At 36.8% G+C, this 16398-nt stretch overlaps 1 protein-coding gene across 3 annotated transcripts in view; it reads left to right on the top strand.

The window, feature by feature from the left end:
- TRIM24 (tripartite motif containing 24) overlaps positions 1-10083 on the top strand; it is a 109637-nt gene extending 99554 nt beyond the window's left edge. For all 3 annotated transcript variants that reach the window (XM_020878281.2, XM_070465208.1, XM_020878278.2), the window contains 5 exons: positions 2385-2713; positions 3520-3652; positions 4561-4635; positions 8426-8575; positions 9315-10083. In XM_020878281.2, coding sequence (XP_020733940.1) covers positions 2385-2713; positions 3520-3652; positions 4561-4635; positions 8426-8575; positions 9315-9524 — 897 coding nt within the window. In that variant the 3' untranslated portion in view covers positions 9525-10083. The remainder of the gene's footprint in view (positions 1-2384; positions 2714-3519; positions 3653-4560; positions 4636-8425; positions 8576-9314) is intronic.
- Positions 10084-16398: the final 6315 nt, after the last annotated feature.

The following is a 16398-nucleotide window of genomic DNA, read 5'->3' as shown; positions in this document are numbered from 1 at the left end:
ACATGGAAACTTCCTATAACTGGAGGGCAGTTCTAGTGAGTAGTGAAAGTTGCTCAGTCGTGTCCAACTCTTTGCGAAAGCTGTTCAGTTGTGTCCAATTCTTTGCTACCTGAGATTCTCCAGGCCAGAATACTGGAGTGGGTAGCCGTTCCCTTCTCCAGGGGATCTTTCCAACCCAGGGATTGAATGAGGGTCTCCTGCCTTGCAGGTGGATTCTTTACCAACTATCAGGGAAGCCCAACTGAGGGCATGAGCATCTGAGTTGTAAGGGCCTACCAAGTACCAGAACAAGTAAATGAAAAAAAATGCAAGTCATATGTACCATCATCAATTTTAGAATGACAGTGTTCTAAACAGATTCTTAAAGCCTCCAGAGGAGGAAAACACCTTACATAATGGATCAGAGATTTTAATGTCACCAAGTCCTCCACACAGACTCACAAAGCTGGAAACGAATAGAGAAATATCAAAATTGTGAAGAAAGATGTTTTGTAGGGAGGATTCTGTACCCATTCAAATGATTATGTATAAAGATGAAATAAACATTTTTAGACATGCATGCAGCTTCTCAAAAATTTAATTTCATGTACTCATTCTGAGGAAGATATTTGAAAATATGCTTCATCGAAAATGAAGTAAACCCAGAAAGAGGAAGACATAGAATTCCAGAAATAGGATCTAACACAGAAGAGAGGCAAAGAAAAGGGTAGTTAGTCCCCAGTTTAACAGCTCCACTTGTATACCCTGTAGGGGGACAGAAGACTCCATTAGGGATGTGTGAAGGGGGAGAAAAAAACTTTGACAGTATGGAGAAGCATTTTATAACCCTGTTGGAGATTGTGAGAATAACTTAGAGATAAATATCTAGAAAAATAAGCAAATGGATTAAATTTTAGAGTAAGGTAATTGACAGTGACAGATTTTATGTTTTCAGGCTCCAAAATGACTGCAAACGGTGACTGCAACCACAAAATTAAAAGACAGTTGCTCCTTGGAACTAAAGCTATGACAAACCTAGACAGTGTATTAAAAAGCAGAGACATCACTTTGCTGACAAAGGTCTGCATAGTCAAAGCTGTGATTTTTCCCTGATGCTGAGAAATATTGAGGGCAGGAGGAAAAGCAGATGACAGAGGATGAGATGATTGGATGGCATCACCAACTCCTGTGAAGGACAGGAAAGCCTGGTGTGCTGCTGTTCAAGGGGCCACAAAGAGTTGGACATGACTTAACTGACCAACAACAATTATTGACTCATAGTCAAAAACAAAAAGTTAGACAAAAGAGGAAGTGATCATAGTACATACTGTGGTTATGCAATGAACAGTATATAGTCATAATGATATAAATAAACACTGAAATACAAATTTAAATAAGAACTAGATATAATCAAAATATAACCTGAACATGCATTTGACCAAAAATTGATTTTTCAGGATACTTAACCCGTACAGCAGTGATACTGACCAGTTAGAATAAATGCTGGCTATAACAGTTATACTTGCCCCTGCCAACTAAAAAGAAATCAGTGCTTAATAAAACTATGTTAAGAAGATGGCATAAATGGTGTGTTAAGTATAAGGAGGATATGGAGAGTCAGGAAGGAAAAATCTAATCTTGCATAGTATGAAAAATACATACATGTGTAATAAAATAGAAAATCTTTAAAAGTTAAATCTGGAAAATTACAGTATAAGCATACTCTTTAGAAATATAGAACTAACTAGCATAGGAAAAAGCTAAATAATTTGAAAATAATTACCTCCAAAGAATGATATTAGAATAACCATGCCTTTAAGTGAATCTACATTTTATTACTTAAGAATTTATTTTAACATTTAAAGGAAATAACATTTAGTTCTTATTTTAAATTTTCACCATTCTAGGCTCCAACATAAAATTTAGGTTCACCTTAAAGTTATTAATGGCACTTGGAGAGGTGAAATTACCAATAAGAATTAAAGCAGTATACCTTTCTAAGAATGATTAAAAAAAAAAATCTACAGTAGGAATGTTTTGTGTTTGGGTATAATTTGAATTAACATCTCCAGCAAAAGGTATTTACAGTTTACGTGGTTGACTTCTACATTAACCACCTATTCCCCCCACTTCTGAAGCCGTCGAAAAGATTTCCCTGTATTATCCCACACGCCCGTACTGCTGCTGACCTTCCATTTGGAAGGCGTTTCAGTAGAGGTCCATGTTTTCTTTACCACTAGGGCCAGGTGGCAGTAAGCACACTCTGCTCTCCTGCAGATTCATGGACTCCTTTGAAATAACCAGGTGCTCATGAGTAAGCAAACTACAATCCAGAATTGCAGTAGTGCTGATAGAGGATGGCAGTCTAAGAAATCCGTATACATAGTTAACTCTTTCCATTGCAGACCAACTATCCAAGAAGCATACTGACCTCCCTGCTTCTAAATAGCAGTCAGAGCGCTGCGTCTGAGGAGTCTGTGTTGAGATCAGATGCCCCTGACAGCACAGGAGATCAACCTGGACTTCACCAGGAAAACCCCTCAAGCGGAAAGTCCGAGTGGCTCGATGCCTCCCAGAAGTCTCCCCTTCATGCTGGGGAGACAAGGAAAGAGGATGACCCCAATGAGGACTGGTGTGCGGTTTGTCAGAATGGAGGGGAGCTCCTGTGCTGTGAGAAGTGTCCCAAAGTATTCCACCTCTCTTGTCACGTGCCCACACTGGCAAATTTTCCAAGGTAAGATGGCACTTGCTTCCCTTGCTTACAGTCTTTCACTATATATAATAGCAGCAATGACATTTGATGATCCTGTAACACAAAGCCTTTTTTTTAAACACAAAACCTTTGTAAAAATTTAAATAGAAATCCACTTGGCATAAATGTATATGCGAAAATGTTCAGCATAGGGTTTTCCATACCCTGTCTACCATTTTCCTTTGCTTCTCTCATCTCTCAAAAACCTAGTCTGTTACGTCAAGGAAAAAAAAACATAGCTGGCCTTTTAAATTATTACAAGGGAATTACCATGAAGAACAATGGTTTTTATGCACAACTGTCATAATTTAGTGCATCTTATTTGCCAGGCATTTGAGTTTTATTATTTATAAACATCTTCAGTAAATTCTTAGACCTCATGAGATAATAATAATAGAGAACAACCATTGTATAATTTCAGACTTAAAGTTACAAGAATAGTACCAAGAGTGTTTCTTTTTCTTTAATCATTTGGGGGAAAATGCCATTTGTGCCTCACATCAGCCATAGATTAATGTGTGTGTTTTATTTGTTTTCTTTTGTGTGTGTGTTTCATGCCCCCTTCACTGGATTAACACCCCTTAGGCCCATGAACTGTATTTCTGTTGGTAGGCTCTCAGCATGGTGCCATGTACATAGGCGATAGGTGGTAAATCCTCAGTGATTTAACAGTTATGCCAAATAAATAATTCTGCATTACAGATGGCACGGAGCAGGGTGGGAAAGGGAGGTGGTGAGGAGAGGAGTGATGCAACAGGAACTCAGTCAGATACTTCCTCCCCCAACAGTGGAGAGTGGATCTGCACTTTCTGCCGAGACTTATCTAAACCCGAAGTTGAATATGACTGTGATGCTCCCATTCACAACTCAGAAAAAAGGAAAACTGAAGGCCTTGTCAAACTAACACCAATAGATAAAAGGGTAAGTTTCCAACCCAAACTGTTAAACTTAGTTGTTTTGGTTAGACGCCCCGTCATTGTAATGCAGCTGTGCCGTCATCATAGAAGTGTATTATCAATTTAGTACTTTTCTTCCACGGAATACAAAAATCTTAAATAATGGCAGGTTATAACTTTTTTAATGAAATAAAATAGCAATGCTATATATACATTTCCTAGAAGCTTAAAATACAGTAATTGAACACGGTAGACTGTATATCCTTTATGTGGTCTGGACTTTTAAATTTAGCCTACCTTTAATAAATTTCAGTTATATTTTCTACTACAGATATGTTTTCTTCCTTGAAATTTGTTCAGAATTGGCAGCAAAGAGATGGGTTTTTCTATTTATTCTTCCTAGAAATAACTCATTCTTTCACCCAGTGGTACTGGATTTATACCTTAAAGCCAGCTAATGTATTTAACCTTACTTATTACTAAAGAAGCTCCTTTGCTAAATTAGTAAGTAGAACAATCAGTATGAAAGTTGTCGTGCAAAAGAGGGCTGAAACATGCAGTATCGCTGAGACACGGTGGTTACTGGGGTAGACTTGTAAGCAGAGAAATAACAGAGTGCATGATGGAAACCTCTGCATTCAGAGACGGACCTTAGGACCCAACACCCCATGGATAGAGATCCACCTCTGGATCGCTTAACACCTGGATGTTCTTCTTTTATTGACTATGAGTCATTTTATTGACTATTAGTAATTCAGTATAAAAATTGCAGAGATATGTGGAAATTTTATTTTTAAAAACTTCAGACAGGTTTCTAGTGATACTGTGTATTCATCTGGTTTTAATTTTCATTCTGATACTTTAGACCTATTAATATTGCTATTAAAAATTAGTTGTGACTTCATTATTTCTTATTTATTTATTTATGCTTAGAAGTGCGAACGCCTACTTTTATTTCTTTACTGCCATGAAATGAGCCTGGCTTTTCAAGACCCAGTTCCTCTGACCGTAAGTATTAATGGTGCATTAAAGTATTAAAATGCATTTTAGTACAGTGGGATGATTTTTCTGAAACTTGATTTATGAGAATCTAGTTTCTGTACCATATTTCAACAGTAAATTTCTTACATTAATCAAAATCTTAAAACTTTCTGCATTGTTGTTGTTTAGTCACTCCTCTTGCTCTTCTGCCCATGGGATTCCTCTGACAAGAATACTGGAGTGGGTTGCCATTTCCTTCTCCAGGGAATTGTCCCGACCGAGGGATCAAGCACACGTCTCCTGTATTGGCAGGCAGATTCTTTACCACTGAGCCACCTTGGAAGCCCCATTAATACATACTAAATGCTTTAATCTTGACTACATTTTAATGTTAACTAACTGCCCCAAAACTTCTGTTCTTTTTTCATGTATTCTTTCTTCTCATGTATTTTACTTACTATTCTCTGGGATGATTTATATCAATTGTTTCTCTCAGGAGTTTTAGGTATCTATATCCTAAAGCTATTGGGAAAGAAACTTTCCATTTCAGGTAAAGACACCCCCTGCCCCCCATCCCATCTCTGTACATATTTTAATTTATAGGTGCAGACTTCAAGTTCAGTTCAGTCATGTCCAACTCTTTGCGGCCCCATGAACCACAGCACGCCAGGCCTCCGTGTCCATCATCAACTGCCGGAGTCTACCCAGACCCATGTTCATTGAGTCAGTGATGCCAACCAACCATTTCATCCTGTGTTATCCCCTTCTCCTCCTGCCCTCAATCTTTCCCAGCATCAGGGTCTTTTCAAATGAGTCAGCTGTTCGCATCAGGTGGCCAAAGTATTGGAGTTTCAGCTTCAACATCAGTCCTTCCAATGAACATTCAGGACTGATCTCCTTTAGGATGGACTGGTTGGATCTCCTTGCAGTCCAAGGGACCCTCAAGAGTCTTCTCCAACACCATAGTTCAAAAGCATCAATTCTTCAGTGCTCAGCTTTCTTTATAGTCCAACTCTCACATCCATACATGACCACTGGAAAAACCATAGCCTTGACTAAACAGACCTTTGTAGGCAAAGTAATGTCTCTGCTTTTTAATATGCTCTCTAGTTTGGTCATAACTTTCCTTCCAAGGAGTAAGCATCTTTTAATTTCATGGCTGCAATCACCATTTACATTGATTTGGGGGCTCCAAAAAATAGTCAGCTGCTGTTTCCACTGTTTCTCCTTCTATTTGCCATGAAGTGATGGGACCAGATACCATGATCTTAGTTTTCTGAATGCTGAGCTTTAAGCCAACATTTTCTTTCTCCTCTTTCACGTTCATCAAGAGGCTTTTTAGTTCTTCTTCACTTTCTGCCGTAGGGGTGGTGGTATCTGCATATCTGAGGTTATTGATGTTTCTCCTGGCAATCTTGATTCCAGCTTGTGCTTCCTCCAACCCAGCATGTCTCATGATGTACTCTGCATATAAGTAAATACACAGGGTGACAATATACAGCCTTGACTCCTTTTCCTATTTGGAACCAGTCTGTTGTTCCATGTCCAGTCCTAACTGTTGCTTCCTGACCTGCATACAGGTTTCTCAAGAGGCAGGTCAGGTGGTCTGGTATTCCATTTCTTTCAGAATTTTCCACAGTTTATTGTGATCCACACAGTCGAAGGCTTTGGCGTAGTCAATAAAGCAGAAATAGATGTTTTTCTGGAACTCTCTTGCTTTTTCAATGATCCAGCGGATATTGGCAATTTGATCTCTGGTTCCTCTGCCTTTTCTAAAACCAGCTTGAACATCTGGAAGTTCACAGTTCATGTATGGTTGAAGCCTGGCTTGGAGAATTTTGAGCATTACTTTACTAGCGTGTGAGATGAGTGCAATTGTGCGGTAGTTTGAGCATTCCTTGGGATTGCTTTTCTTTGGGATTCGAATGAAAACTCATCTTTTCCAGTCCTGTGGCCACTACTGAGTTTTCCAAATTTGCTGGCATATTGAGTGCAGCACTTTCACAGCATCGTCTTTCAGGATTTGAAATAGCTCAACTGGGATTCCATCACACCTGCTAGCTTTGTTCGTAGTGATGCTTTCTAAAGCCCACCTGACTTCACATTCCAGGATGTCTGGCTCTAGGTGAGTGATCACACCATCGTGATTATCTGGGTCATGAAAATCTTTTTTGTAGAGTTCTTGTGTGTATTCTTGCCACCTCTTTTTAATATCTTCTGGTTCTGTTAGGTCCATACCATTTCTGTCCTTTATCGAACCCATCTTTGCATGAAATGTTCCCTTGGTATCTCTAATCTCCTTGATGAGATCTCGAGTCTTTCCCATTCTATTGTTTTCCTCTATTTCTTTGCACTGATCTCTGAGGAAGGCTTTCTTATCTCTCCCTGCTCTTCTTTGGAACTCTGCATTCAAATGGGTATATCTTAAGAAGTAGACATTGGCAATAGAGGAAGAGATGTGTGTGCTTACCATTGACTTCAAAAGCTTCATATTTCAAGTTTGATGTGACTTTAGTGCATTATGGGCTTCCCTAGTGACTCAGCTGGTAGAGAATCCACCTGCATTGTGAGAGACCTGGGTTTGATCCCTGGGTTAGGAAGAGCCCCTGGAGAAGAGAAGGCTACCCACTCCAGTATTCTGGCCTGGAGAATTTCATGGACTGTATAGTCCACGGGGCTACAAAGAGTCAGACACGACTTTGCAAGCTTCAGTTTCACTGTCACTTAGTGCATTATTGTAGAGTGTTGGAGATAACCTGCTACTCAAATCAAAATGTGTTCTATTCTCTGACATCTGAATTTCCTTTAAAAAAGCTAATAGATTTGTTAAAAAAAATTCTTTAATTGAATGCAACTTTAGAAAATTAGACAAATAACTACACTGAGCTGAGAAGCAGTGAACTTCTTTCCTTGTAAACAAGTTTTGAGAAGTTAAGATCGGAAAAAGAAATGCAGTTGACCCTTAAAACAACACAGAGGTCGAGAGTACCAGCTTTCTGCACAGTGGAGTCTTCATGTGACTTTACAGTCAGCCTGCAGCATCAATCAATCACAGATTTTGTAGTACTGCTGTATGAATTTCATGGGAAAAAATCTGTGTAAAAGTGTACCTGCACAGTTTGAGGGTCCACTATAAATAGTCTTTAGGGGGGAAGGCCCTTTGTGCCCAAAACAAGCAGGGCAAAAATATGCCAATAAGAAGTTAATTCACTTAAAAATGTGACCTAGAATTTGGTGCTTTTTCTAATGTTGACCTACTGTTACATTTGGCATGAATAACAGCAGCAGCAAAATAGGCCCCCTTAATATGTATTATCTCATTTCATCTTTACAAAGTCCTGTGAGAATAGTAGAATTATTTCTGTTTGAAACTTGAAGAAACAGGTTCAGTGAAATGACTGAACCCAGTAACTTACCCAGGAGAGTATTATTGAGTAGCAGAACTGTGGTTCAAACCCAGATTCAGAGCCCACTTGCTATAACATATGCAGCAAAAACATGTCAAATCTTACCTGAAGTAATACTTTTTCTAATGATTGCTTTTTTGTTTAATAATGAAAAAGGAAAATAGTAAGAGGGAAAATGTAGTAGGCTTTTTTCATTAAAAATAACTGATGAAAATTTTTGATAAAAGTGACACAAAACATTTACCAATGTTTGGAAGCATGTAGGTGCTTGCAAATTTTGCTGAATATATTTCCTTATCAGTGACAAAACAGAACTGAGAAAAGCAGTCTGAATTATATACTACTACTTATAAAATTTATATAGGACCAGGTAGAATTTATTTATTATAGCATTACATTTCTTTTGAAAGGTGCCTGATTATTACAAAATAATTAAAAATCCAATGGACTTGTCAACCATCAAGAAAAGACTACAAGAAGATTATTGCATGTATACAAAGCCTGAAGATTTTGTAGCTGATTTTAGATTGATCTTTCAAAACTGTGCTGAATTCAATGAGGTGAGAAGGGGGGAAAAATAGCAATGTGAAGTAATGTTAAATCAAACACCTTACCAACAAATGAGGAGATGAAGATATCTATCTGTGGTAGCATAAATTTTCAGAAGTTCGAGTCTATGTCAGGGAATGAAAGAAGTCATTAGGAAAACGTTATCCACATGTATAGTCAAAGGCTTATTATATGGTGAGTGGAAATGCAAATTACAGTCAACAACTTAAAAACAGTTTAGAAAATATCTAATCCAGAAGCATGCTTTGTCATTCTCACCTTTATTTCTTGAAATATGGCATTTCCAGACTCTAGTCTTTGTGATATTGAAATATTAAGAATGTGGTTTAAATAATTCTCAATTAAGAATTTTCTCAAAAACTTTATCATCTAAACATCTATCAGACTTAAAGCTTTTTGATGATAGTTTGTCCTTTGTATCAGTTACTCATTCCAGAGGTAGATATTTTATTTGTTCTAAAAAAATACCTGTTATTGGATTCTGATTACAGCATCTCTTTGATATCTTTTTGGTCATCTAGATGAGTCAACAACTTTATTTACTTCTTATCTGCTCTTCTCTAGACTTTGTCTTGCCCCAGACTATTATTTACTTTACATCAAAGCTATAGGTGAACATTTAATCCACTGATATTCATAATCTTCAGGTAAAAGGGAGAAAATGTAAGAAATCTACTACTTTTATTGACTAAACATTTTTTAATTGATATTTTTATTTTTATTCAACAGCCTGATTCAGAAGTGGCCAATGCTGGTATAAAACTTGAAAGCTATTTTGAAGAACTTCTGAAGAATCTTTATCCAGAAAAAAGGTTTCCTAAACTAGAATTCAGAAATGATTCAGAAGATAATAAATTTAGTGATGACTCAGACGATGACTTTGTACAGCCCCGGAAGAAACGCCTCAAGAGCATAGAGGAACGCCAGTTGCTTAAATAAGCACACTGGCCTGAGCTGGTTTTTAGATTTTTGTTTGTTTTCGAAAAACATTTTGCCACTAATTTAACATCAATACCAAGAAGACTTTGTGACCATCTTAAGTTTTCAATGTTTACTAGACTCTGATTTCCTTAATAACCCATTTCTTTTAACCTTCTTATTAAGAAAGAAAGGAAAAGAGGGAGGAAGGAAGGAGAAAGGAAGAAAGAAGCATCAACAACAAAATAAAAAGACATTCTTCCCACTTCCTGGATTTCAAACCGCAGTCCTGAGTGACAGCTACTATAGAAAGGACTTTGTATAAACTCTAAGTTGAAATTTTAATGTGGTCTGGATGTGTGCATTAATCCATTTTTAGAAAATACCACTAAATTATGGACCAACATGAGTTAGGTGTACTGCACATAAGTACAGTACTCCATGAATGTCAGTGGTAATAAGAATTCTATCCTAGAATGCCCACTGGTGCACCGAGAAAGTAGACTAGATGCTGTTTAAGAAGGTGCCTAATAGTATATTATGTAAGATGGCAACTGTATTAAAGAAAAAGGAAAACAAATGTTTGATTTTTTTTGTTTGTTTGTTTGTTTTTTTCTTGTCTGTAGAGGTGTTTGATATAGCAGGTTTTCAAGGCCATTTTTCATATGTTTCTAAAACCTCCCTTCCACCAGGGAAGGAAGTAAGTGTACTTGTTTGGTTTTGCTGTGTGTCTGTGTGTGGACTGGTGTTTGCATTTTAACTGTGCAGATGATCCTTTTATAACAAGACTCATTGTCTGCAGTATGGCTTTTGGTGGAGCCATCCAGAATATGAAATACAGCAGTGTGTGCCATATTTGATGTAAAGATTCTTCAACTTATGCCCTTTGGGGCATTAAATACAAATTCCCCTGAAAGGGACCAGTTTTTGTGGTTTTCATCTGTCTTTATAAATTGGAGTGAAAGTCTTTTGTGGAATTTAGAAGCAGGCAGTTAGAGGGAATTATAGTGAAATTTAAATTTTTTCTAAAGCATCTATTTTTCAGAATCAGAACCTCAAATTGATTGTTTCTGACTTAATCTGGGCTTCATTTTCATTCTCTTGATGGAGAGATATAGAAGACCTGCCTTCTGAGGGCAAGCATATTCTTAATGGGTCAGCCTTGGCTAGTTTAATTGACTTTCATGTATTCCTTTTACTTGTTGTTCAGTATCAAGGGAGGTAACTAGATTAAGATAGAAGAAAATTGTCGTGCCATTTCCTAATCTAACATTTGACAGAACACATGAAATTTTTTAGTTTGCCAAAGTAAGCCTTTATTTATAAAACATCAATTGGCTGAGGAAATTTTCCTCTTAGGCCAGTAGAATAAAAATATAGCTGACTTGACAGAATTTTATCCTTCGGATGGTGTCAGGTCCCATGAATTAAACCTAGAGGACTTACTTTTATCCACTTGGTATTATTTCTTCAAATGGATAATTTGAAAATGCCCTGTGGCTAAGTCATTGGGTTTTCAGATACTGCTGAAGATAAAATGAGAAAATACTGATAATTTATTGGCAAGAGCATCTCACTTTGTGTAGACTTCAGTTTAGTCCATATGTCAACTATGTATTAAACGTTAAGAAACCGTAATTCACTTTTCCAAATATGTGTTTCAGGGAAGTTGTTGTTGTATGGTTTTGAGTATATATTTGGCATTTATTCTCCAAAGACAAACAGATTTTGGTAATAGTGCATTTACCACTTGATTGTCTTCTTTGTTCCAGCATCTTTAGCATAGTAGCCATGGAGCTTTTGCTAGTCAGTTTATTGTTTTTATGTTAGAATAGTTCCTTAGGACATTTTCTTCTTCCACATTTGTCTCCTTAGTTAAAGGGGGCCACTGCAGATAAATTTTGAGGATGATCACAAAGGGAAGTAGCACTTAAGAGTGAAAAATTGTAATTTCCTGAATGCATCTGAGCCAGAATGTCTACTAATGTACCCAGAACTTTCAGTGCCATATGAATCTTTTAAAACAATATTCTTCTTACTTTTATATATATATATATATATACACACACACACACACACACATATATATTGCTGAATGAAAGGCAGTTGACAACTACATATATTAAAGAGTTTCTCTCTCCAACAGCATTTTCTTGATAGTCTTTAAAGTCCTGTGACCTTATTAACAGGTGCGTATGTGTCCAGGTGGATCCCAGCATATCCCAGCAAAGTAGTCCTTAAATTATAATAGAAATAAGCTATCAGAAGAGCTTGACTATACCTCATGCCCATTTGGAGAGCATTCCTTTCAAAAGGTCAGTGCAACTCAAGCACCCTTGACCTAAACTTTCAAAACTCCAGTTTTTACCTCTGATCAAAAACTCCTGGAGATTGCCATCTAGATCTAGAACCAAGAGCCTCATGTTATATCTGCAGGACTCCCAGTGCTGAAGGGGGATCACATGATGAGCAGGCCATGTGGCAGCTAGAACTGACTCAGTCCAGCTCATCAAAAGTTCTCCCAGGTGCCAAGCATCTTATCTTTCCCATCAATAAGAAAACCCAATACACAGTCAGTGACTTACAAGGATAATGTATACCATATTAAATTCCAAATACTATCTGGCAATACAGTTATCTTGTCCTTTGAATTAACAGGCCCTGCTTTTCTTTTCTGAATTGAAGGGTAGGAAAATTGGAAGGTCCTAAAAGGAAAATGTCCTCTTTTGGTAGCTTTACTTTCTTTTCCAAGCTAAAGAATTGGCTCCACATTTTACTACTCCACAATAGTGTAGACATAACACAATTTAGGACTACTTTCAAAAAGATTGATTCCACAGTCAAAAGGGTGAGTATATGAATTTGCCTTTCAGTTTTCTCTTGCTGTTAACACTGCTTAAACTTTTAAATTTAGGTTCCATGGAAAGACTAGTTAGACAATGAAAGGAGGAACTAACTCCTTTTGGTCTACAGATGAACGTGAATCCCAGCAGTAGGTTGCTTCACGGGAGCAAAAGGTTTTTAAATTTAAATAGAAGATGTACTTATTTTCTTTTCTTATTTTTCTTTTCATCTGTATCTGTTATGAATGAGAGAAACTGATCTGATTGACCGTTAAAATTATGGACATAACCATGAGTTCAACCAGCAAATTGCTTGTTCAAATAGAAAGTGAAAGTCGCTCAATCGTGTCCGACTCTTTGCGACCCCATGGATTATACAGTTCATGGAATTCTCCAGGCCAGAATACTGGAGTGGCTACGTAGCCTTTCCCTTCTCCAGGGGATCTTTAGAAGCCCTCCTTTAAAATAACCATGCACATATGTGTTTTTTTTTAATTTTTTATAATATCATGTAAGTTAAGAATTCATGTCTCTATGTATATTATCCCATCATCTTGGATGTGAATTAACTAAAATTCACATATTGGTGGTTCATGTTTTTGAAAGAGAATAATGCTAGCCAATCAGATCACAGTTTCTCTCCCTATGAAGGTTTTGCTTGTGAAGGATATCTGAGGCAGTAGTCTTTGTTGTTGTTTTTAATTTGGGAGAGTCAACTGGTGCTTTGATTTTAATAAAAATCAGCTTTGATGAATTTTTACTGTGAATATTTTACCACGACAAGGAATTTTTAATGGAAAAATTACTCTCTGTCATTCAGCAGAACATTAACTAGTGTGGTTTTCCTTTGTGTCCTTTGTATATTCCCCTATAAAATTGGTCTATTTAGGGATGAGCTGTGCATGCTGTCACTTCAGTCATATCCAACTCTTTGCAACCCTATAGACCATAGCTACTAGTCCACAAATAAAAGGAAGACTTTTAAACAAGCAAAAACAAAACTGTAACATAGGGATTTCACCAACTGCATAAAGCAAAATATGCTTGTACAGAGATTAGAGTTATGTTACTATTGTTAATACCTCACCTAGCATTGTCTTTTAGCGGACTGCGAAACCAATCCAAAAAAGTTAAGTAAATGACGTTTGTCAACTTCCATTTCTACTAGTGCCTGAAACGATTAAGGTAAGCAATATTTATGAGTTTATAAAAGATTTCTGAAATTCAGCATCTGAATTAAAATTATGTTGATAAGGGTTGCCGTAGACTAATTTAGTGTCTTCTAGGAAGCTTGAGTACTAGACAGTTCTAGACAACATGGTATAGTATCTTAAGCTTGGATACTGCCACATTGAAAGTTCCTGAAATCCTTGGGAAGGTGCTTAAGCATCAGTTTTGTCAGTGGTTTTCAATCACTGCTATTCTTTGGTTTTAAGTACTATTTACTGCTAAGGTCAGCTTTAGGGTTTTGAGTTACAGTTTGTCATGGGTTTTTGCTTTGTTTTTTTTTTTTGGTTTTTTTTTTTTTGGCTGCCTCAGGTGTTAGTCATGATGCACAGGCTCTCAAATTGTGGCGTGTGGGCTTAATTGTCCCTGAGTATGTGTAATCTTCCCCAACCAGGGATCAAACCCACGTCCCCTGCATTGGCAGGTGGAGTCTTAACCACTGAACCACTAAGGGCTATTTGGCTAACCCTACATGTGTAGCCAAGACATCTTTGCTTCAAAAATATTTTGGCCTAAAATTTTCTAATAACTAGACTAAGGTCTACAAACTATTTAAAAGTATTAAAGATGACAACTTAGGTAATCCAAACAAACTTTTATTCAACACTTCTTGAAGAAGGCAATTTCCATTTGCAAGGGTTCAGAGAACAACAAAATGGGGTGGACGGCAGGAAGTTTTATGGAGTAAAGAATAAAGAACCAGAAAGTATAGAGACCAGAAATTGCTTGACATTTGGTGATTGGCTGACTGAATGTATGGCATGTCTGGTCAAGTAGAGCATTTATTGGGAGATGAAAGTAAGTTTTGGTTTGTGTACATAGCACCCCCACCAGAAGTGGCTTCATGTTGGGCCTAGAATAGGCCTGGTACCACCTTTGGATCATCCTCTTGACCAGTTGAGAGTTTCAATTAAAAATATCTGTCCTAGTATGACTTTCAGTTACTATTTCCACTTTGGATTTTGGTGTAATGTTCAGAAGAGATGTCAGGCTTGTATTCTTGGAACTGGTTATGTTCTGTTCTCTTTGGTCAGACAGTCGTTAGCTGGTCAGTGGCTACCCCCACATGCATTTAAAACTTTTGTGAGAACACAGCCTAGTAGGGAGGTAAAAGTTATTAGCATCAAAATAATACCAATGGTTTTGAAAAGTATTCCTGAACCAGGGTTTCCATGTCCAAAACTAACTAGAATCAAGGAAGTCAAGAAATATAGATGAGAGGGATACTTCTTAAAGCCAGTTGGCCTATTTATGTGTTTCATATAATTGGTTTATACTTCTCCAGAAGTGTTTATCAAGTGAGCTTGTTTCAAAGACACTAAGGCATTGGAAAACAGGGGGGAAGTTTATGATGGGCAAAAATAACTAACTACGGGATCACCAGCATCACCGCAAATCTAACAGTTGGTTGGAAGTTGGATTATGTTCAATTTGAAATGGGCTGAGGTATATGAGTAATAACATTCTTGGGAGAAAGCAGTCTGCCTTGATGTGGGCTACTTCTCCTCCTCAGTTTTTGAGGTCTTCCATGTTTACACAATTGTGAAATAGGGACAAAAGGTTTGACACTTTAACAGCAGTGTCAGTGGTCAAGAGTACTTGGTAGGGTACTTTGCATGAATCTCGTTTTTGTAAAAGGATCAGAGTAAAATAATAACTGTCTATAAATGACAAGACTTTAAAATACTAGTGGTTAGAGAGCTGAAAAGAGTTTAGTTTTGGAATTGACAAGAAAATGTGGTTATTTCTATGAGCTACAAATAGATATCTAACATTTTAAGATAATAACTGGAATTATGACTGGTACCATTGTATGAGAATGTCAGATTATCTGGAATTTAATATAATTTCTTGATAACATATTAATAACATATACCTGCACAAATAACCTAACAATTTAAATATCACTTCTTATCTGATAATGCTTTTGCAATAATTTCTGGAAGTATATTCTTCCTCACAGGAAATTTTTCAGTGTGACACAAAACATGTTCCAAATATCTTTTGGTTTTTCTGTAAGTCTATGCTCAGTAATTAATATTTCAGAGTTTTCTCTTACTTGGAAATGATTCAATAAATATCCATCATTTAATCTCAGTATGACTTTAAGGTTTCAAGTACCAAAAAGATTTTGGAAACAGTTTTTAAGTCAATAAACCATAAAGCATGATTATTGTTGAAAAGCTTTATAAACTTATTTATGTTTATTAACAATTATGTTTGGATTACTCATGAAAATTTCATGAGACTTTAAACTGCTACTATCTTCATCTAATTTCTTGCTGACAAATTCTATAAAAGAAATAACAGGAACTTATTTGACTTTTAGTAAGCCTGGTAGTTTAGTCACTAAGTCGTGTCCTACTCTTGCATGCCCACAAACTGTATCCTGCCAGGCTCCTCTGTCCATGGGAATCTCCAGGCAAGAATACTGGAGTGGGTTGCCATTTTCTTCTCCAGGGTATCTTCCCAACCCAGGAAATCGAACCCAGATCTTCTGCATTGCAGGCAGATTCTTTACCAACTGAGCTACGAGGGAAGCCATTTAGTAAGCCTAGATAGAATAAAAGTTGTATGTCCACATTATGTTAATGTTGATAACTTTAAAGTTGTGTCTATTTTAATTAAACTGACAAAACTTAAACTACTGTTTTAACAAAAGATGATCTTAGATCACATGAACTTGAAAAATATTTGGCTTAGTTTCTATATTTCTGAGAGTTTATTTGATTTATATAAATTTCTATTTGTCTTTAAGTCCGTTTAATGGAGCTCTTCACAAATTTTGGCAACACCATCCAGAAGAACAAAATCCCACATCTGTG

The sequence above is a fragment of the Odocoileus virginianus genome, chromosome 1 (genome assembly GCF_023699985.2).
Source record: "Odocoileus virginianus isolate 20LAN1187 ecotype Illinois chromosome 1, Ovbor_1.2, whole genome shotgun sequence".
Taxonomy (NCBI): Eukaryota; Metazoa; Chordata; class Mammalia; order Artiodactyla; family Cervidae; genus Odocoileus; species Odocoileus virginianus.
Note: the sequence above shows the minus strand (reverse complement) of the source record. Positions and strands in the feature narration are given on the sequence as shown.